This window comes from Macaca nemestrina, chromosome 9 (assembly GCF_043159975.1).
Source record: "Macaca nemestrina isolate mMacNem1 chromosome 9, mMacNem.hap1, whole genome shotgun sequence".
NCBI classification, from domain to species: domain Eukaryota; kingdom Metazoa; phylum Chordata; class Mammalia; order Primates; family Cercopithecidae; genus Macaca; species Macaca nemestrina.
Window position 1 is genome coordinate 18,466,878 of NC_092133.1, and position 23,732 is coordinate 18,490,609.

General features: G+C 34.9%; 1 protein-coding gene across 6 annotated transcripts in view; it reads right to left on the bottom strand.

Annotated features, from left to right (window-relative positions):
• LOC105467216 (attractin like 1) overlaps positions 1–23,732 on the bottom strand; it is an 882,222-nt gene that overhangs the window by 719,870 nt on the left and 138,620 nt on the right. For all 6 annotated transcript variants that reach the window (XM_071069067.1, XM_011716729.3, XM_011716724.2 and 3 more), the window contains exon 9: positions 19,419–19,602. In XM_071069067.1, the coding sequence (XP_070925168.1) occupies positions 19,419–19,602 (184 nt within the window). The remainder of the gene's footprint in view (positions 1–19,418; positions 19,603–23,732) is intronic.

The following is a 23,732-nucleotide window of genomic DNA, read 5'->3' on the forward strand; positions in this document are numbered from 1 at the left end:
TACCACTTTTACCAAGATATAAAACTTAATCTTTACAGAAATATTCACAGCAGCCTCATTTTTAATAGTCAAAAGTGAAAACAACCCAAACGTCTATTAATTGACAAATAGATTTTTAAAATATGGTATATTGAGATAATGGAATATTATTCAGACATAACAAAAACAATGAAGCAGTAATACATGGTATAATATGGATGAACTCTGGAAAAAAATTACAATAAGTGAAAGAAGCCACACACAAAAGGCCATGTTTGTACAATTCCATATATACAAAATATCCAGATTGGACAAATCCATAGAGAAAGAGAAATTAAATTAATGGTTGCCAGAAGATGGAGATAGGGAGAATAGACAGGTATGGGGTTCCTTTTGAGGCTGATGGAAATATTCTGGAAGTAGTGGTAATAGTTGCACAATATTATGAATATACTGAAAACCACTAAATCTTACTGTTTTAAATGATCAAAATTAACAAGTTTATGTTATGACTTTTATCTCAATAAAAAAGGTTTTTTCACAAACAATTTAACTTCACCAGCCATGGAAGAAGAATATGACATTTTGATATTCCTAACAAAAATACAAAATGTGTATCTAATCATGTAGAAACATCAGATAAACCCAAACCAGGCACATACTTCAAATGAAAGAGCACGACTATTCCAAATTAAAAGAGACTAAAAAGACATGACAACTAAATGTCTGCATGCTCGTGGATATAATCCTGGATCAGGAAAAGATACCCAAACTCGGTAAGGAAAAAAGTATCAAAATCTGAGAAGGAGAGTATAAAAAGTGAAAACCACAGGCCAATCACATTAGTGAACATTCATGAAAATTTATTAAGAAATCAAATCTGGCTCATACCAGTAATCCCAGCAATTCAGGAGGCCAAGGTGGGCGGATGGCTTGACCTCAGGAGTTCGAGACAAGCCAGGGCAACACGGCAAAACCCAGTCCCTAATAAATACAAAAATTAGTCGGCCCTGTTGGCACCCATCTGGGGTCCCAGTGACTCAGGAGTCTAAAGTGAGAGTATCGCTTGAACCTGGGACACAGGTTGCAGTGAGCCTACATCACACCACTGCTCTCAAACATAGGCAACAGAGTGAGATCCTGTCTCAAAAAAAAAAAAAGAAAAAGAAAAAAATCGAATCCAGCAACTTTAATAAGTTATAATTTGTAAAAAATATTGGTACAATTAAAAAATTAAATAAGTGTTAGATTATAATAGTCTATCCATGTTATTTTCTAAATTTGATCCCATGTAAGAGAATATCTTTGTTTTTTAGTAAATACATTTAAAAATATATATGCTTAAGAGGGCATCATGTAAGCAACTCTGTTCAAAAACAATACATAGCTATATAGATATAAATAAATGTATTAAAAATAATTAAAAGGGAACACAACTACAGATATTGCAGATATTAAAAGATCCAGATAGAATATATGAACATCTTTATAACAATTTAACTGAAGATATCAGTTTCATGGATAAATTCCTTTAAATATATCTTACCAAAACAGACTCAACAACAAATAGAATATCTGAATATTCTTATGACTATTATATTGAATTCAGTAGTTAAAATTCTATACACTGAAGAAAAGGTCACACCTAGTTGGCCCAAAGTTTATTATTTTAAAATAGGTAAAAAAATTCCAATCATATATACATTTATATATGTTTTAAATGTTCCAGAGTATTAAAAAGAATACTCCCCAACTCATTTTAAAAGCCCAAAATAACACCACCAAAGAGCTGATATGAATAACGCGAAAAAACCATGTGCAAATCTCACATATTAACATCAATGTAAAAATCCTTATAAAAATAACTAGCAAACTAAAAACACACATAATACATTATGACTAAGTTTGATTTAACCCAAGTTGAGTTAATAATAAAGTAAATTAAAATAATATTCCACATTAAATTATTTAGTAGAAAAATCAAGTAAGTCATTCCTAAAACAGCTTTTGGCAAAATCCAGCATCCATTCATAATATAAACCCTTATCAAACCAGGAAAAAAGAGACCTTTCTTTATAGTGATATCTAAAACACCCAGAATGAACATCATTCTTAGTGAAGAAACACTGAAAGCATTTTTTAAAAGCTCAGGAATAAAACAGATGCCTGTTATCACACTTCTATTCAACAATGAGCTGAAGGTTATAGCAGAAATGATAAGACAAGAAAAATATAAAGCTGTAAGACCCAGAAAGGAAGAAACGAAACTGTCATTATTTGTATATAATCTGATCAACTATTGTAAAAAAAAAAAAAATTAAAAAAATCTACACATAAATTACAAAAATACAGCAAACTGTTAGACATACGAGTAATATAAAAATCAGTCACCTCACACCTGTAATCCCAGCACTTTGGGAGGCCGAGGCGAGTGGATCACGAGGTCAGGAGATCGAGGCCATCCTGGCTAACACTGTAAAACCCCGTCTCTACTAAAAAATACAAAACAAAATTAGCCAGGCGTGGTGGCGGGCGCCTGTAGTCCCAGCTACTCGGGAGGCTGAGGCAGGAGAATGGCGTGAACCTGGGAGGCGGAGCTTGCAGTGAGCCCGAGATCGCACCACTACACTCCAGCCTGGGCGACAGAGTGAGACTCCGTCTCAAAAAAAAAAAAATTCAATTGTCTTTCAGTCTATCAAATCACAAACAGAAAAAGAAACTAAAAGATATTGTACTGGTTGAATGAATACTGTCCTCCCAAAATTGCTCACCTGGAACCTTGGAATGTGACCTTAGTTTGAAAATAGGGTCTTTGCAGATAGTTAAGTTAAAATAAGATCATATAGATCTAATATTAAACCAGTATGGGTCCTAAATCCAGTGACTGTTGTCCTTTTAAGAAGGCCACGTTCAGACACATACAAACATACAAGAAGTAGTCCATATGCAGTCCAAGACTTTTAGACTGGAGTAATGCAGCTACAACCGAAGTATGCCCAGGAATGCCTGGAGCTGCCAAACGCTGGAAAAGGCTGGAAGGATTCTTCCCTGCAGGCTTTCAAGAGGGCGTGGCCCTGTTGACACCTGGATTTCAAACTTTTAGACAACAGAACTTTGGGAAGAGAAATTTCTGTTGTTTTAAGCCTCCAAGTCTATGACAGTTTATTATAGTAGCAGTAGGAAATGAATACAGATTTCACTTTAAAAAGCATACAAAATATTAATCACTTGGAAGTAATTCCAACCAAAATAACTATTAGCATTGCAGACCACTAATGGAATGGACTTTTCAATAAATAGTTCTATGAGCACTGGTCGTGCACATTAAAAAAAAAAAAAAAAAAAAAAAAAAAAAAAAAGATCCTTATCCAGTTGGGTTAAAGACTAAATGTGTGGAAGGCAATATTGAAAACGCTAAGGTAAGTATTATTTAAGCAAGACACAAGCAAAATCCATAAAATACTGACAACTTCTGCTATTAAAATTAATAAATTTTGTTTATCAAATATCACACAAAGAGTAGAAAGATGATCCACAATCTGGGAGATAAAATGTTTGCAAAATGTAAAACTAACAAAAAGTTATTATTAAAAAAGTGTACACAAACAACTACATATGACAAAATGGGTGAAAATTTCAAAGAGTAGTTGTTTGGCCAATAAACATAAAAAGACGTTATACCTCATTAGCAATTAAGGAAACACAAAAACCAAAATAGGACACCATTTTATATTCACCATATTGGCAAAAAAATATTCAAAAATGAAAAAACATCAAATCTTAATGAGATTGTTGAGAAGAAATGGGAACTCTCATTCACCACTGGTAGAAGTGCGAATTAGTAAGATGAGGTTGGTGTATAGTTGGGTAAAGTAGAGCATGACCAAGCATTTATACTATTAAGTAAATAGCTTAGGCAAACTTGTCGTGAAACAATAGAAGACAAAATAAGAACATTTTTGCTACAATTGCTCATAATAGTGAAAACTGAGGACAGTTCCAGTATGCATCCACAGTGGAGCAGAAAATATAAAAAGGATCTGTGTTCGCACATTAAGGTCTCTCACACGGGAAAATTCTGCCAAGGGTCCTACTACACTTCCCTAACTCATTCACTCTTCCTTCCTCCCTCCTAAATGATCATTTCATACTTCTCTTTTCAAATCTCAAGCTTCCACTATCTTCTCACCCTCAACTGATGACTCTACTTCCTACTTCACTGAGAAAATAAAAAGAATCAAAATTTTCAACAGTTCTCCCCACCTCTACTTATTTACCTGTATTTGTATTCAAATAACCTGACTTCATATCTGTTCCTATGAATAAAGTGCCCATGCTCTTCCTAGGTAAGGTTTACCACTCTATTTGTTCATTAGATCCCATTGCTACTTGTTTTCTTAAGTACACCCCTCTAGCAAATTATTCCCTTTATTTTTTGCATTATTTCTTACATCTTCTTAATCTTTCCTGTTAAGCTACAAACATAATTATTTCTCCAAACTTAAAAAAAAAACTCTTGTCCCAAATCCCTTACCACTTGTTACCCTGTTTCTTTCCTTTCCTTATAACTCCTCAAAAAAGATGTTAGTATGTTTCTTTAATTCCTCTTCTCCTATCTTTATTTGACACATGCCAGTCAAGACTTCACTTCACCACCCACTGAAACTTCTCTTGTCAAGTTCAGCAAAAAGCACTGGTTTGCCAGATTCCATGACCATTACTCAATCCTCATATTAGTTTACCAATCAGCAGCTTCTGACAAATTCTCTCTCCTTTGAAATATGCTCTTGGCTTCTAGAATACTATATTCTCCCAGTTTTCCTCCTAACCCATTAACTGCTCATTCTCAGTCTCCTTTTCTGGTTGTTTCTCCTCATCTCTTTGACCAGAAAATTAGAGTGTCCAGATCCTGAAATTTCTACATTCAGCCACCTATTTAACATATCCACAAACTGTATAATATGTATCTCAAATTAAACATGTCTAAAACCAAGTTTCCATTCTTCCTGACACCAAACCTACTTCTCCCACAAAATTCATCATCCCAACTAATGCCAACTCCCTGCTTTCAGGTCTTCAAGCCAAACGCCTGCTTCATCTTTCATTGTTCTCTTTCTCTCTCTCTCTCTCTCATCCACTCTATATCCAGTCCCCTAGTTTTTTCAATTCCTGTTGCTTCTACCTTGAAAATATATTCGGAATCCAACCAATTCTCACTACCTTCACATTGGCCTCTATGGTTCCAGATACTGTCATCTCTTTCTTAAATCATTAAAATAGCCTCCTAAATGGTCTTCCTGCTTCTGCTCTTGCATCATAATTATAACACTGCTCCTGTAAAAATCTAAGTCAGAGCATGTCACATATGCCAGATATGTCACATATCTGTTCAAAACCCTCAAAGTCTACCCATACCAAAACAAAAGCTCTATAATGTTTTCTAAGGCCCTACATGATTGGGTTTCCAATTACTTCTCTAAGGGAAGATAATTTCCATCCTACTCCAAGACACTCAACTACACTAGCCCCTTTGCTGTTCCAAATGACAAGGATGTTCCCATCTCAAGTCTTTTGCACTAGCTGGACCTCCTCCTAAAACACCTGTCCCCCAGCTATTTGCATGGCTCACTGCCTAATCACCTTCAGGTTTTATTAAGATGCTTTATGAGGTCTTCTCTGGCCACTCGTTTTAAATGCAACAATCTGAAACTCCCTATCCTCCTTTCATGCTTTCTTTTTTCTTCATAGCCCATATTATCATTTAAAATACATTTTACTTATTTCCATATTTATTGTCTGCCTCTCTCCATTAAAATATATCTCCAGAGCATAGAGTTTACTTTTTAAAGATCTCTGAAGAAAGCATACAATGATAAACAATATATGCAAAATTTAAAAACAGAAAAACTAAATGAAAGGTTTGCAGCCAAATACATATATGGAGGGTAAAAACGTGCAATGAAAAGCAAGGAAATAACACAATATTAAGAATAATGGAGGGGGATAATATAAGGGGTACAATCATAAAGGAACACATGGGGGCTTCTAGTGTATTGTAATGTCCTCTTTCTTAGCATAGGTAGGCAGGGAATACATTTTATTATGGTTTTGAAACTATATATACATACTATCATACAGTCTTTTGTCCATATGTAATATTTCCCAATTTATAAAAGAGAACTGGTAAAAAATAAGTACTACAAATTTTTTAATCACTGTGAAAAGCAAAGCTACAGAGATAAGTACTTATTTAAATTATCTCTGCACTCTAGCCTGGGAAACAAGAGCAAAACTTCATCTCAAAAAAAGAAATATAATTGAAGTCATTTTTCCCTCACTGGAAAAAAAAAATTTTTTAAACACAAGTTGATAATTACAGCTGAAAGTTATAAATGGTAAAGTTTAATATATTCTTTATGTGTTAAAACTTACTGTGCTTTTTCACAGGCACAACAATTGAGGAAAGGACCTAAACAATAGGCCAAGAAAATCTGAGGTCTCCACTATCAGAGAAATGTCTTCACATAGTAAAATAATGAAGATGTAGGCTCCTATTATCAGTTGTACAAACATATGTAAAGAAAGTTATGAGATGCCTCATTTAACAAAGCTATAAAATCAAGATCACAGACCCCAATACTCAAAATCATTACACCAAAGTTAAAGTCCTTGAGCAAAGATAATATTAATCAGCAAAACATACCAAAAACATAAAAGGAATCATTTTGAGCATCAGGAATTCCTATAAGTTCAAGATGTTTATTTCTCTTACTTACTAAATGTAAATAAACCAGATGCAACTACTCCTAAAGGAGTAGGACAGCAGAAATGACTGAACTTTTATGTCTCCATCCTTTTCTAACACTGAAAATAAAATTGTATTTTGCTAACTTTACATAATAAATTGACCCTCTTTTCATATGTCAAATTATTATAATCTTTTAGCATATAAGTCAAATCAAACAGATTTACATTTTTTAAATAAATTTTATGAAGTATAATATATATGCCAAAAGTATAAAAATCTTAAGTTCAATGAATTACCACAAAGTGAACACATAACCACTCCTGAAGCTTTGCTGCTACTCGTTCAAATCACTACACAATCATAGGCAATCCCTATCATAACTTCTAAGCCCATAATTCTGTTTTTCCTGGTGCTGAACTTTATATCAACAGAATATACTGTATTTAATTTTATGTCTGGTTTATTTTATTTTTTGTTCCTGCATTGATTCGCTTAGGATTATGGCCTCCAACTGCATCTATGTTGCTGCAAAAGAGAAGATTTCTCTCTTCTTTATGACTGCATAACATTCCATGGTATGTATGTACCACATTTTCTTGATCTAATCTTCCACTGATGGGCACCTGGATTGATTCCATGTCTTTGCTACTGTGAATAGCACAATAATGAACAAACAAGTACATATGTCTCTTTGGTAGAATGATTCATTTTCCTTTGGGCATATACCCAGTAATGGGATTGCTGGGTCAAATGGTAGTTCAGTTTTAAGTTCTTTAAGAAATCTCCAGACTATTTTCCACAGTGGCTGAAATAATTTACATCCCCACCAACCAGTGTCTAAGCATTCCCTTTTCTCTGCAGTCTCAACAGAAACTGCTGGCTTTTTATTTATTTTTATTTTTTTTGACCTTTTAAAAATAGCCATTCTGACTGGTGTGATATCTCATTTGCATTTCTCTGATCAGTGATGTTGACCATTTTTTCATGTTTGTTGGGCGCTTGTATGTCTTCTTTTGAGAAGTGTCTGTTCACGTCCTTTGCCCATTTTTTAATGGGGTTATTTGTCTTTTGCCTGTGGACTTAAGTTCTCTATAGATTCCGGATATTAGGCCTCTGTCAGACGCACAGTTTGAGAATATCTTCTCCCATTTTGTAGGTTGTCTGTTTACTCTGCTAATGGTTTCTTTTGCTGTGAAGAGCTCTTTAGTTTGATTAGGTTCTACTTGTCAATTTTTGTTTCTGTTGCAATTGCTTTTGGGGACTTAGCCAAAAATTATTTATCACGGCCAATGTCAAAAAGAGTTATTTCCTTGGTTGTCTTTCAGGATTTGTATCGTTTGAGGTCTTACATTTCAATCTTTGATCCATTTTGAGTTGATTTTGTATATGTTGAAATGTAGGGGTCTGGCTTCAATCTTTGGCATATGGCTAGCCAGTTATCCAGCATCATTTATTGAATAGGGAGTCCTTTCCTCATTGCTTGTTTTTGTCAGCCTTGTGAAAGATCAGATGGTTGTAAGTGTGTGGCTTTATGTTCAAATTTTCTATTCGGTTCCACTGGTTTACATGTCCATTTTTCTACCAGTACCATGCTGTTTTGGTTACTGTAGCTTTATAGTACAGTTTGAAGTCAGGTAGTGTGATGCCTCCAGGTTTGTTCTTTTTGCTTAGGATTGCTTTGGTTACTCGGGCTTTTTTTTAGTTATATATGAATTTTAGGATAGTTTTCTTTTTCTAATTTTGGGATGAATGACACTGGTAGTTTGATAGGAATAGCACTAATTCTGTACATTGCTTTGGCCAGTATGAACATTTTTACAATATTGATTTTTCCGATCCATGAGCATGGAATTTTTATGTTCTTACTGATTTTTTAGACTTATAAATACAGCTCAGTCTATCATTTTTCTTTTATTAATACTACTACTCAAATTCCATTTTAAAAATCTTTGTTTATTCATGAATATGAAGATATTTGCCTCTGTTATATTCTAGAATATTATTGTACTTCCACATTTAGATCTAAAATTGATCTGAAACAGATCTTTGTTTATGATGATGTGAGGTAGGGCTCAATATTCATTTTTTGCAATTGTACACCCAATTGGCCCAGAACAATTTATTAAGAAAAATTGCTCTCTGTAGTTCCACCTTTGCCATAGATTAAGTACCCATACATGTATAGGTCTGTCTGTGGAATTCCTATTTGCTGCATTAGTCTATTTCCCTATCTTTGCAACAACACTTAATTATTGTACCTTCATAAGTGATGAGATCTGATAGAGAAGTCCTCCAGCTTTGTTCTTCTAAAATTTGGATAGAAAAGTCCTCTAGCTCTGTTCTTGTAAAGCTTTTCTTTTGGAAATTGACATGGAGACTCTAAAATTTATACGAAAATGACCCTTCACATTTTTGTGTAAATTTTAGAATCACCATGTCAATTTCCAAAAGAAAAACACCTGCTAAAATTTTGTTTGGGATCACATTAAATCTACAGATCAATTTGGGCACAATAGACACCTGCATAACATTGAGTTTTTCAAACAATTGTCATAATTTGGTCTGAGATATATTTAAATTTTATTTAATTTCTCACAATAAGATTTTATAGTTTTCTGTGTAAAGATCTTGCATATAAGTCATTAGATTTATTCCTTAGGTTATTAATGTTCTGACAGTAACATAAATTATATTACTTTTAAATTATCAGTTTAAACTGTTCCTGGTATACAGAATTACTCTGGATTAATTTTTTTATATTGATGTTATTTGCAGCAACTGATTACCTACATACATATTATATTATATTATATATCTGCCTTATTACAGTGGCTGGAAATTCCAATACAACGTTGAATAAAAGTGGTGACAGTGAGCACCCTTAACCCATTCCCAATCTTAGAGGGAAAGCTTTCTATATTTCACCATAATGTTTGCAGTAAAGTTTTCATGTGTCTTTGTACATTTTACCACATAAATGATTTGCTTCCATTCCTAGTTCACCAGAGGTTTTATCATAAATACATGTTAAATTTTATCTATACTTTTTTCTGCATCTTTCAAGAAGATTACAGATCATTACTTCTCTATTTTCTTATTCAAATTTTGTAAATTTTAGCTAACCTTATATTCTTTGAATGAACCAAAAAAATCTATTATTTTCTTTCTAAATTGCTGGAATCGTCTTCATGGAAAAGATACTAAAATTTTTCTTACCTGTAACATCCTTTTCATATTTTTATATCAAGGTTATGCTGGCCTCATAAATCTCAACATAATTATTTCTGTTTCCAGAAAGTTTGCAAAAGATTGATGTTATTTATTTCTTAAATGCTTATCTCTTAAATATTTGGGAAAATTCACCAGTAAAGTGATCAGGGCCTGGAGAATTTGTTTTGTTTTGTTTTTATTTGTTCATCTGTATGTATGCTTCTGTATTTTGAGGCAACAAGGTTTCAATTAAAAATTCTAGTTATTTGACATAAGATTATTTCAATGTTCATGTGTCAATTCTGGTAAGTTTTGTTTTTCTAGAAATTTGCCATAGTTCATCTACTTTTTCACATTTACTGTCATACAGTTGCTTATCATATGTTCTTACTAACTTTTAAACTCTATATGATCTGTCATGACATCCCTTTTCGTTCTTGGCATGGATTATTTCAGTAATCTTTGTTTCTAAGTCTCTGTGGGGATTTACCTATTTTATTACTTTTAAAAACAACCAACTTTGTTGAGTTTTGGTGGCTTTATGGATCATTTCTATCACATGTTTCCTATTTCATCAATTCATGCTCTTATCTCATGTTCCTTTCCTTTATCATGTCTTTATTTTCTTTATCCTTTCTTTGGGATCACTCTGCTGTTCTTTTTCTAACTTCTCAAGGGGATTCTTACACTATTGATTTTCAGACTTTTAGAAAATCACTTCTAATAAATGCATTTAGAGCTACAAGTGTCCCTCCTTAGCTGAATCACATGCATTTTGATGTGTCATCGTTCAGTAATTTTAAGTATGAAAATTTTCAGTATGAAAATTATACTAGGGTTTTTTGCCCAGGTACGGTGACTCATGCCTGTAAACCCAGCACTTTGGGAGGCCAAGGCGGGCGGATCATGAGGTCAAGAGATCAAGACCATCCTGGCTAACAGGGAGAAACCCCACCTCTACTAAAAATACAAAAAATTAGCCAGGTGTAGTGGCACACGCCTGTAGTCCCAGCTACTCAGGAGGCTGAGGCAGGAGAATTGCTTGAACCCGAGAGGCAGAGGTTGCAGTGAGCCGAGATTATATCACTGCACTCCAGACTGGGTGACAGAGTGAGATTCTGTCTGAAAATAAATAAATAAAATAAAATAAAATAAAATAAAATAAAATAAAATTATATATATATGTGTGTGTGTATATGTATAAAAAATGGTTTTTCTTATTATTTTTATGGAATCACCAAAAGTTACTTTTGTGTTTATTTCACCGTGGTCTATTAATTTGTATTATTTCAATCCTTTTAAATTTGTTAAGACTTGCATTAAAACCCAGAATACAGTAAATTCTGGGAAAGTTCCTTTGTTCTTGGAAACAATGTATATGCCTCAATTATAACGTATTATGTTCTCAAATATCAAATGAGACAAAATTGTTCATTGTGCTATTCAAATGTTTTATATTCTTGCTGGGTTTTTTTGGGTCCCCTGGTACTACCACTTACCAAGAAAATTGGGTTAAAAACATCGCACTATGTTTTGTCCTCTTTTGTTTGGTCAATTTTACATTATTTCAACACTGTGTTATGAATTATACATAAATTAAGAACTATTATGCCTTCCTTTTACTTTCAACTTTTCTAAATATTTTTATTTAAGGTTTATCTTTTCTAAGCAGCAAATGGCTGTTTTGTTTTCATATCCAATTCAAAAATTCTTTGCTTTTAACTGGAATATTTAGTCTCTCACATTTAGTATAATTGGAATTTTTGTTTGTTTTTTGAGATAGAGTCTCTGTCACCCAGGCTGGAGTTCAGCGATGCAATCTCAGTTCACTGCAGCCTCTGCCTCCTGGGTTCAAGTGATTCTCGTGCCTTAGCCTCTCAAGTAGCTGGGACTACAAGCACATGCCACCATGCCTGGTTAATTTTTTATATGTTTAGTGGAGATGGGATTTCTGCATGTTGGCCAGGATGGTATCAAACCCCTGACCTCAAGTGATCTGCCCGCCTCAGCCTTCCAAAGTGCTAAGATTACAGGCATGAGTCACCGTGCCCGGCCAACTTTCAGACTTTTTAACACTGATTTATCCCTCTTTCTGACTTATGTGCTATTAGGGCCATGTATTTAAATTTTGTGTATATGCAAGCCACTATTATTACTGTGGCTTTATATGATAGTTATTTAGAATCATCTCTATAATTTCATTACATTCCATCCAGTATCTGGGATCATTTTTCTTCTACTTCAATGGCACTTATTGTAATTAGTATTTCCTTTATTGAAAGCCTACTACTGTCAAATTCTCTCAGTTGTTTTTCTAAAAATGCTCTTATTTTGCTTACATTTTAAAGAATATTTAATTATGTAGAATTTTAGATGGATGATTATTGTCTTTAAGCTATTTGAAAACATGTATTCTGGATTCCATTTCCTCAGCTAAAAAATTAGTTGTCATTCTTCATGCTCTTCCTTTAAAGGAAATATGCCCTTTTTCCTCTATCTGCTTTGAAATTTTTGTCTTCATGTTTTGACTTTCAGCAGTTTTACTATAATATTTCCGAGTTTCTTTGTACTTATGCCCCTTGGTGCTCACAGAACTTCTTTTTTTTTTTTTTTTTTTTTTTTTTGAGACGGAGTCTCTCTCTGTCGCCGGGCTGCAGTGCAGTGGCCGACCTCAGCTCACTGCAAGCTCCGCCTCCCGGGTTCCCGCCATTCTCCTGCCTCAGCCTCCCGAGTAGCTGGGACCACAGGCGCCCGCCACCTCGTCCGGCTAGTTTTTTGTATTTTTAGTAGAGACGGGGTTTCACCGTATTAGCCAGGATGGTCTCGAGCTCCTGACCTCGTGATCTGCCCGTCTCGGCCTCCCAAAGTGCTGGGATTACAGGCTTGAGCCACCGCGCCCGGCCAAGAACTTCTTTAATCTGTGGCTTAATGTCTTTGTCACTTTTGAAAATTTCTTATTCATTATCACTTCAAATAATGTTCCACATTTGTCTTCACTCTTCTCTTTTTAGGATACTGATTACACATGTGGGTTAGACAATTTCCACATCTTCCTTGTATTTATTTCTGTCCTTTTTTGGTCATCATTTTGTCTTTCTTTACTTTATCTTGAATGTTTCCTTCTGATCTCTCTTCCATTTCATATTTCCCCCTTCAGCTGTGTCTAATCTGCTGTTAATTCTATCCAAGGAATTCTTAATTTACTCAATGTATTTTTCAGTTCCAGAATTTCCATTTGATTGAGTATCCAGTCCTGTGCTACTATTCTCTCCCTTACATTTTAATTCCTTGAACGTACAATAATTATTTTAAAGTTTGTGTCTAAAACACTCCATTATCCTATATGTATGTTTCTAATGGATTTTTTTTTTCATATCTTATCTTCTTCTAAGCTTTTTTTTAGTTTGTGCCAGATATTGTATATGATATATAGAAGAAATACTTTAAGGCTCTGTATGATGTTATCTCACTCAATAAAGTACTTACTTTTTATATTGCCATCTAACTACATTATGAGCATTTCACCAAAATCTAATAAAAGATTGTGATGATTCAAAGGTAAGCTAATTATCACGAGTAAGCTTTAGAACCTCAGGGGCCAGACTAAATCCTTAAGTATGTACCAAGGCTACTCTTCCTTGGCACACCTGGAAATCTAATTTTGTTCCTCCATAATGACTGACACAAGGACTGCTCAGTGTCTCAAGAAGTTTCCAGGATTTCTAACTGTCTCAAGGTTAAAATTACACAAAATGCCAGTCTTGTATCCCTTGACGTTGTACCTCTCCTAAATCTTTGACAAATTCTCACGGTTTTGATAGTTCTCTCAAGTTTTAGGCAAATAAAATTCCTAATTTTTCTCAGGGGAAGTAACAGTCCAAAAGAATTCATTTCACCACTGAAAAAGAATAAGTCCTCAAAACACATTTCCTGGTATCTCAACAAAGTGCCCTATCTGTGTAACCGTATCTACTAAAAACTGAAACCAGTTCTGAGGTGGTAAAAAGTAAATATAGGTCTATACAGTGGATACACAATGCTGATACATAATAGGTACATAATGGTGACATCACATACAATATAATCCAGGGGTTCTCAACACCCTGTTAGGAACCAGGCCGCAGAGCAGGAGGTGAGTAGCAGGTGAGGGAACACAGCTTAATCTGTCTTTACAGCCATTCCCCATCACTCACATAACTGCCTGAGCTCCACCTCCTGTCAGATCAGCAGCAACATTAGATTATCATAGGAGTGCAAACCCTATTGTAAACTGCACATGTGAGGGATCTACGTTGCATGCCCCTATGAGAATCTAATGCTTGATGGTCTGAGGTGGAGCTGAAGTAGTAATGCTAGGGCTGGGGAGTGGCTATAAATATAGATTAATGTTAGCAGAGAGGTTTGACTGCACAGGGACCACAATAAATCAATTGCTTGCAGACTCATATCAAAACCCTATCAGTGAGTGAGTGGCAAATGATAATAAAGCTGCATCTGGTAGCAGGCTTTATAGTGGCAAGTGAGGTGATGTGCTTCAATTGTACAGTTGCATCTGGTAGCAGGCTTGAAGGCAGAATCTAATACTTATTTTAGTCCATGCGGGCACTGCGCACCCCCCCCCATTATTTTATTTACCATTTCTGTCCACACCTCTTTCCCACACTGCACACTTGTCTCAGTTACAGTTTTAGTAAGTCCACAAACAAACCTCAGACAAACTGAGTAAAAAACAAACGTCAATGGAGAGCTTCTTTGAAAAGAGGGAATGATGAGACAGCAGAAGACTCTCAGACTGCCTACAAAAAGAAAGCTGCATTTCAAAGAAAATACTAAGAATCCTACTTAAATTATAGGTTCATTACAACAGGTGATTCACATTCTCCAAGTCCACTTTGTATAATACATGGCAACCAGCCATCCAATGAAACCATGAAACCTTCAAAACTGCTTCACCACAAGGAGACCAAGCACTCTGCATTAAAAAAATAAGCCTTTGGAGTTTTTCAAAAGAAAAAAAAAAAAAGTGAACACAAAGAGCCAAAGCAATTATTGAAAGCCACCATTCATCAAATGGTCTGTACTGAGAGCATCATTCTTAGTAGCTAACAGCATTGCTAAACCTTAGAAGCCCTTTACTATTGATGAAGAGTTGATCCTGCCTACTGCTAAAGACATTTGTAGTCTTTTAGAAGAGGCTACAGTTCAAAAGGTAGCACGTGTTCCTCTTTCAGCTAGCACCATAACTACATGAACTGACGAAACAGCAGAGGATACTGAGGCACAATTGTTAGAGAGAATTAATGAGTCACCTAGGTAAGCAATCCAGGTTGATGAGTCGACCGACGGTGACAATAAAACAACAACGTTTGTTTTTGTGCAATATATTTTTCAGGAGGATGTGCATGAGGATAAGTTATGTGCACATTTCTCTCTCTCCCTCTCTTTTTTTTTTTTCTTTGAGACAGGGTCTCACTCTGTCACCCAGGCTGGAGGACAGTGGCACGATCTCGGCTCACCACAGCCTCCATCTCACAGGTTCAAGCAATCCTCCCACCTCAGTCTCTCAAGTAGCTGGGACTACAGGCATGTGCCATCATGCCTGACTAACTTTTGTATTTTTAGTAGAGATGGTGTTTCACCATGTTAGCCAGGCTCGTCTCAAACTCCTAAACTCAAGCAATCCACCCGCCTCTGCCAAACAAAGTGCCGGCATCACAGGCATGAGCCACCATGCCCAGACTATTATGTGCACTTTTGTTGACAACCAACACAACAGCTGCAGAAGTATTCAAATCTTTGAATGATTACATATCAGGAAAACTGAATTGGTCATTTTGTGTCAATATATGTACAAGTGGAGTGGCTGCCATGACTGGACAGCTTTCTGGTTTTACTGCTTGGGTCAAAGAGGTTGCTTCTGAATGTCAGTCTACTCACTGTATCGTCAATAAAGAAATGCTGGCTAGGCGAAAAATGTCACCTGAACTTAACAATGTTTTGCAAGATGTGATGAAAATTATCAACCACATTAAAGTATGCACCCTCAACTCACATCTGTTCACACAGCTCTGTGAGGAGATGGGTACACAGCACACATGTCTTCTCTCTTTTTTTTTCTTTTCTTTCTTTTTTTTTTTTTCGTTTTGAGATGGAATCTCACTCTGTCACCCAGGCTGGAGTGCAGTGGCACGATCTCGGCTCACTGCAACCTCCGCCTCCCGGGTTCAAGTAATTCTTCTGCCTCAGTCTCCTGAGTACCTGGGACTACAGGCGTGCACCACCATGCCCAACTAATTTTTGCATTTTTTAGTACAGACAGGGTTTCGCCATATTGGCTACGCTTGTCTCAAACTCCTGACCCCACGATCCGCCCACCTCGGCCTCCCAAAGTGTTGGGATTACAGGCACGAGCCACCGCACCCAACCCACATGTCTTCTCTTATACACAGAAGTGAGATGGCTTTCTAAAGGTGGGTCACTGGTCAGAGTTTTTGACTTACAAGGGCTACTGCAGAGATTTCTTTTAGAAAAACTGGCAGCACATTTCAGTGACACAGAATGGGTCGCAAAACTTGCTTACTTATGTGACATATTCAACCTGCTCAAGAAACTCATTCTGTCACTTCAGGAGAGAATAACAACTGCATTCAAGCTGGCAGGTGAAGTGGCTGCATTCAATGCCAAACTGGGATTATGGGGCGACAAGTAAACACTGGAATTTCCGACATGTTTCAAACATTAGAAGAGATTCTTTCTCCCAGCACCTTCTTTCTCCCAGCTGATGCATGAACAACTATTACAGCTTACAAAAGAATTTCAGCATTACTTTCTAACTACAAAAGGCCCCCATACTGGGAAGGAATGGATTCACGCCCCATCTGCAAGTAAGCCAGGTGAATTGACTTTGTCCATGCTAGAAGAGGATCAACTGCAGGAGATCGCAAATGACAGTAGCCTTAAAAGTATGTTTGAGACAACTTCAAATCACTATACATTGTGAATTAAAGTCAAGGCAGAATATCATGAGATTGCCACAAAAGCACCAAAAAGCCTGCTTCTATTTCCAGCATCCTGTCTTTGTGAAGCAGAGTTTTTCTGCAGTGACAGCAACCATAACGAGATTACAGAGTAGACTGAACATAGGCAAAACACTTGAGGTGTCACTGTCTCCCATCACCCCCAGAATGGGACCATCTAGTTGCAGGAAAACAAGCCCTTACTCTACATTATGGTGAGTTGAATAATTGTTTCATTATATATTATAATGTAATAACAATAGAAATAAAGTGCACAATAAATATAATGCACGTCAATCATTAACAAACCATCTCCCCTCCCTGTGTCCGTGGAAAAATTGTCTCCACAAAACCAGTTCCTGATGCCAAAAAGGTTGGGGACCGATGATATAATCCAAATATAATAGCAAACTTGACAAATAAGCTAAAAAAAGATCAAAACTTAAAGAATACTACAAACTTTAAGGATAATGAAAAAATCAATTAGTGCACACTGATAACCGTGTGTGCTTAAGAAATTTAAGACACATTAAAATATTAAAGCATCATACATCTACAACATATTTTTAATGAGGTATTTAAATTAATTTACAAATTGTTTTAGTAAATTGTTTTACAATATAAATATCTACTGCCATTTGTGCACATACTAAAATTGCCAAGGCTGATAAATATATTCATCTAGGCAAAACTTTCACTACGTAAAGTTTTCCAGTAGAAAAGCGTGGAAAATTTGAGAAAATTTCATTCAAGTAGTAAGCAACAACTAAATCTCTCATTTTGACTTTACACAAATAACATCCAATTCTGCTCTCTTATCCATTCAGTTTTATTAAGATTCTTCTTACCTGAGCATTGCTATATCCATTATTATTACTATGAACTACACTGCCTCCTTCACACAGAAGTTATTCTTCCCTTTTGGTATGATTTAGCATTTAAAATATATTTTTAGGGCCAGGCACGGTTGCTCACACCTATAATCCCGGCACTCTGGGAGGTCGAGGCGAGTGGATCACCTGAGGTGAGGAGTTCAAGACCAGGCTGACCAACATGGTGAAACCCCATCTGTACTAAAAATACAAAATTAGCCGGGCATGGTGGTACGTGCATGTAATCCCAGCTACTCAGGAGGCTGAGGCAGGAGAATCACTTGAACTTGGCAGGTGCAGGTGGCAGTGAGCTGAGATCATGCCACTGCACTCCAGCCTGGGCAACAAGAGTAAAAACTCCGTCTCAAATAAATAAATAAAATAAAGTAAAATACATGTTTAAAATGTGAAACAGACTGATAGTACCTTAATCACTATACCACAATTCCACTTGCTAACATAGCAAAATGTCAGAGAAAAATGTACAAATATTAAATGTAACGAAGTAAGATGTTATTTATGAGTTACACAAAATAAAAATGAAAATAAAAATATAAAGAATAAAACTGCATTTTATTAGACAAAAAAATAAGAATTAACGAAATTACCAAAAGAAAAAAAGGTGTTATAATTCCATATTTTTTTAAAAAAGTAGAAATTAGGATATATGTATGAAAGTGAAGGGGGTAGAAGAAATCGTGATTTGGTAGAAACCTTTGTATTTTCTTAGATCACATAAAGTAACTTCATGCTGTATGTTTAAAAGAATGTATAGTGCCTTAAAAGAAAAAAAAAGTCATTTCCCAGATTTTACAAAGAAAAATTAGGATAACAAAAATTTTATTTTAAAACTTCTATACCCAAAAAATCAATAAATGAAAAATTAATAATATTTCGGTCACAAAGAGAATATTATGGATATTAATTGGCAATTCACTAAACAGGAAACAATAGTAAGTGCACACATAAAAAGATGTTTACAATAGTAATCAGGAAAATGCACATTAAAATACTATTCACTCCCGTCACCTTGGCAAAAGTAAAAATTCTCAAAATTTTCAAGTGTTGGTGAGAACATGAAGAATCAGGGACACATACCCTGTTGGTGGAAGTATATATACATTACCACAGTGACTTGAAAAGCACTTCAGCAGCATGTGATAAAGTTGAGGATATAAATACTCTCAGATACAACAATCTCACTTTTAAGTATGCACCCTAGAGCAACTCTTAAATATGTACATGAAAAGACCAGTACAAGAAGTGCAGTGCAGCACTGTTTATAACAACAAAAGGTAAAAATTTACCTAAATGCCATAAGCTCTGTAGTTCACAGGAAGTTAGATGATGAAACTAAATAAATGCTTTTTAAAAAATACAGATGACAATAAAACGTGAGTGCAAAGAAGAGCAAATCCCTGAACAGATGATATTGAAGTCATACTGGTAAACAAAATTACTCATCTGAAATTAAGACAGTATCAGCATTTATAATGAATGCATATAAAGTAATTCTATGTCAGAAACCATTTTAAAGTCAATCATTCATAATAATAATGGCAACATAGAAAATGTGTTATCTTGTGTACTCACCAAGTCTTAGTGTTAACTTCATATTTATAAAGATCATCAACCAATCCATATTTGTTGCCTGGCAATGCTTTATACCCTCCATGAACATAAATGGACTTTGTTATTTCATCATACACACTGGTATGGCCATATCCACCTTGTACAATAGCTCCTTTAGTTTCTGGAACAAGCCAAGTGTTTGATGCTGTAACAGAAAGAAAATGCATTGTAAATTTCAAGTAGTATTTTTAAATATAACTAATATATCACCAGAAATACCAACAAGTTAATTCTAATGACATATTTTTATGAGTAAATATCACAGAGTTAATATTAATTTAATCAAGAAACACTTATTAAATATGTGCCAGGTTAGGTGCTGGGGTTGAAGCTGAGTAACACTGGTCTTTCCATAGATGAAGTTAAACTCTGAAATACTAAAAAGAACATTTTGTGTGTTTGCAAGAGAAAAAAGAAAACTTTATTCTTATATTACATAAATAGCTCTGAAAAAAAATTTTAACAAATATTTTATGAGAGCCTACCATGTGAGTTAGTCACTGATATTACAAAGATAAAATGATGAGATCCCTACCCTTAGCAATCTAAAATTAAATTAATTGAACACATTTTTAGTACTGTGCTGGTCCTTTATTTGTTGGATATAAGCCCCATTTTCCTTTTTATAAAGTCCTTTGTATTGCGGAGGATGAAAATCTAAACAATAAAATTTCCAAGACTCTCTTGACAATTGTGTTACTATTAGGTTCCATCAATGGGAGTACCAGTATGAGATTAAAGGGCAAGAGGAAAGATTCTGATTTTGCCTCTAACAGCAGGAACAGGAAGGCAATTACAGTAGGTAATGGCAGTGCTGGCTTAATAGGTATTCCCTGTTCATTAGCAAAACTGGTACGTTTAGTTGCTCACTGGCAAATGTGATCATAGGCTCCAGCCTTGGTATGTAGCACTTCTGGATTTCTGGGTGATCCCTTCCCTTTGGTATCTCTAGTCCTTCTAACACTTTTGTAACTAATGTCCGATATTAAAATCCCACTCTGCTTGCTGTATCTACAAGAGATTCATTTCCCAATGCAGTTTCACTAATAAAAACACCAATCATATGCAAGGGATGCTCTTAAGAAATGCATATGAAAAATCCACAATTTCTTGGCCTTAGAAAATTTACTCTAAAAAGCAGCTATATAAAAATATGTTATTTGTTTTTAATTATGCATATAGATCATATATCCATCCTTCCTCTAACCAGCCACCTAAAATGTGGCTTCCTAGTCAGCTCATTGAAAATACCCAAATCAACTAATAGAAAATGATAATGCTTAAAAACTCTTTGCATTTACAAAATTCTAAGGTAGTAAAGAAAATGATTCTACAATGGTCATAAAAAATACAAATATCAAAAAAAGTCATCCAAGCCACTGGTACTTTACCTGTTAAGAAACTTTGTGGTACTCATACATAACTAACGGGAGTTAATTACCTTAACTCATTACATTACATTTTGGAGTTAATTTCCAAAAAATGATGTAAAAGACAACTTATCATAAATAATTTGATTAATATGCTTTAACCACTTATTATAGCTATACATATAAATTTGAACTAAAAGATTTTCATATTTTTATTCATTTTCTTTTAATAAAGATGAACTGGATCCTTACAAAAAAATATTAAGAGGTATAAAATGTAAAAAAGTTACCCTTTCCCCCAACCCACTACCTAGAGGTACTTTCCACAATTTGTTATGTACAGACTATTTTCAAACTACAGTTCTGAATATTTTAGTATACATAAATCACATGTATATGATGTACACAGATATGTTTATGTATATGTGTGTGTGTGTATACATATATTTGTACCCCTAAAAAGTACTATGTTGCAACTACTGTTTCACTTAACAAGATATTTGGGGCATCATTCTGTGTCCCATTTATTACTTTTTTAACAGCTAAATTCCATTGTGTTGATAATATATAATTTATTTAAATAACTCTACTTTGTTACTCATTTGGGTTTCAATTTGCCCTTAGAAACAATGGTGCAATAAACAACCCTGGAATCAACAGCAGCATCATTCTCTAATAGAGCACAGTTCTCAGTAACTATCTCATTATCTCATTTAATAATAACCTTTGGAGGGTTATATTATTGTTATCTCTTCTTTACAACTTAGGAAATTCAAAGCTAGAAAAACTGAGTAACACATCAAAAGTTTAAAAGTTAATAAGTGGAACAAGATAGTGTAGACTGATTTTTCCCTGCTCCTCCCCACAGACCTTAGAAATTGTATAAGAGACAACCAAAGAAAAAATCTAAAAAGTGTAAAGAGGAAGGCAGACTGGCTAGGGGCTGGAGGATGTGCGTCGCATGACACTCACTCACCCAACAGAAGAAGGTTACTCAGGCCCAGCATTTCTCAACCCGCATCCTTACAATAAAAGGTTACTTGGGTAGGCTTACTCCTTACCCAAATTGAACAAGAGTCCCATGGACAACACCAGATGACCCAAACAGCACTAGCAAGAGGGACCCGCCAAATACTACTTATAGTAAGTACGCAGGGAAAGCTCTCCCCTTCCCCACAAGGCCTAAGACTGGAAAGGGAGATCTCACCACGAGAGCTGAATGCAAAACCCAAACTAGGTGACTACCTGCTAAGATAAAAGATTTAAAATAGGACCCAGAAACTTCCATTATAAAACCCAAAATGTCAAGATACAATCAAAAATTCCTTGTCATACCGACAACAAGAAAAATCACAACTTGAATGAGAAAAGACAATCAAGTAATACTGAGATGAATGGATCCGATGTTAAAATTATCTAAAAAGAATTTTAAAGTAGCTATGATAAAAATACTCCAACAAGTAATTATAAATTTATATTTTCAACTTTTGAGTTCTAGGGTACAAGTGCAGGTTTGTTACATAGATAAATCTATGTCATGGGAGTTTGTTGTATAGATTATTTCATCACCCAAGTATTAAGCCTAGTACCCATTAGTTATTTTTCGTGATCCTCTCCCTCCTTCCATGATTCACCTCCAACAGGCCCCAGTGCGTGTTTTTCACCTCTATGCGTCCATGTGTTCTCATCATTTAGCTCCCACTTATAAGTGAGAACATGCAGTATTTGGTTTTCTGTTCCTGTGTTAATCTGCGAAGAATAATGGCCTGCAGCTCCAACCATGTCCCTGCAAAAGACATGATCTCATTGTTTTTCGTGGCTGCATAATATTCCATTGTGTATATGTACTACATTTTCTTTATTCCGTCTATCACTGATGGGCATTGAGGTTGATTCTTGGCTATTGTGAATAGTGCTGCAGTGAACATATGTGTGCATGTGTCTTTATAATGGAATAATTTATTAATATATTTCTCTGGATATATACCTAGTAATGGGATTGCTGAGTTAAATGGTATTTCTGTCTTTAGGTTTTTAAGAAATACCACAGTGTCTTCCACAATGGTTGAACTAACTTACACTCCCACCAACAGTGTATAAGTATTCCTTTTTCTCTGCAACCTCACTACTATTACAAATTATCTTGAAACAAACAAAAATATCTCAGCAAAAAAAAAAAAAAAAATTTTAAAAAACTACAATAACAAATAAAAACTAACTGCATAGGCTCAATACCAGAGTGGAAATGACAAAGGAAAGAATTGTTAAACCTGAGGATGGAACAATAAAATTTATCAAGAGAGGGAGTGGGACAAGGGGTGAAAAAGTAACTATTGGGTACTAGGCTCAATACCTGTGTGACAGGATCAATCATAGTCCAAACCTCAGCATCATGCAATATAGCAACAAACCTGCATTTATATTCACCCCCCTGAATTTAAAATAAAAGTAAAAATTATAAAATTAAACAAAAAATTAAAAATAAAAATAAATTAAATAAATAAAATTTATCCAATATGAAAAATAGAGAAAACAGACGGGGGGGAAAAAGTGAACAGAGTCTCAGAGACCCTTAGGACAATAACAAATGATCCCACATTTGTAGCACCATAAACCCAGAAGTAGAAGAAAAAGAAATGGGGCTTTTTAAAAGAAATGATGGCCAAATACTTCCAAATTTTGTAAGACATAAACCTACAGATTCAAGAAACTAAGTAAATCTTAAATAGGTTAAACCCAAAGAAATCCATGCCAAGACACCTCATAATTAAACTTCTAAAAACCAAAGACAAGGAAAAAAATATTGAAAGTAGCCAGAGTGAAATGACAAATTACCTAGGAAAACAATAATTTTAATAATAGTGGACTTCTCATGTGAAACCATGGAGGCCCAAAAGAAGTAACA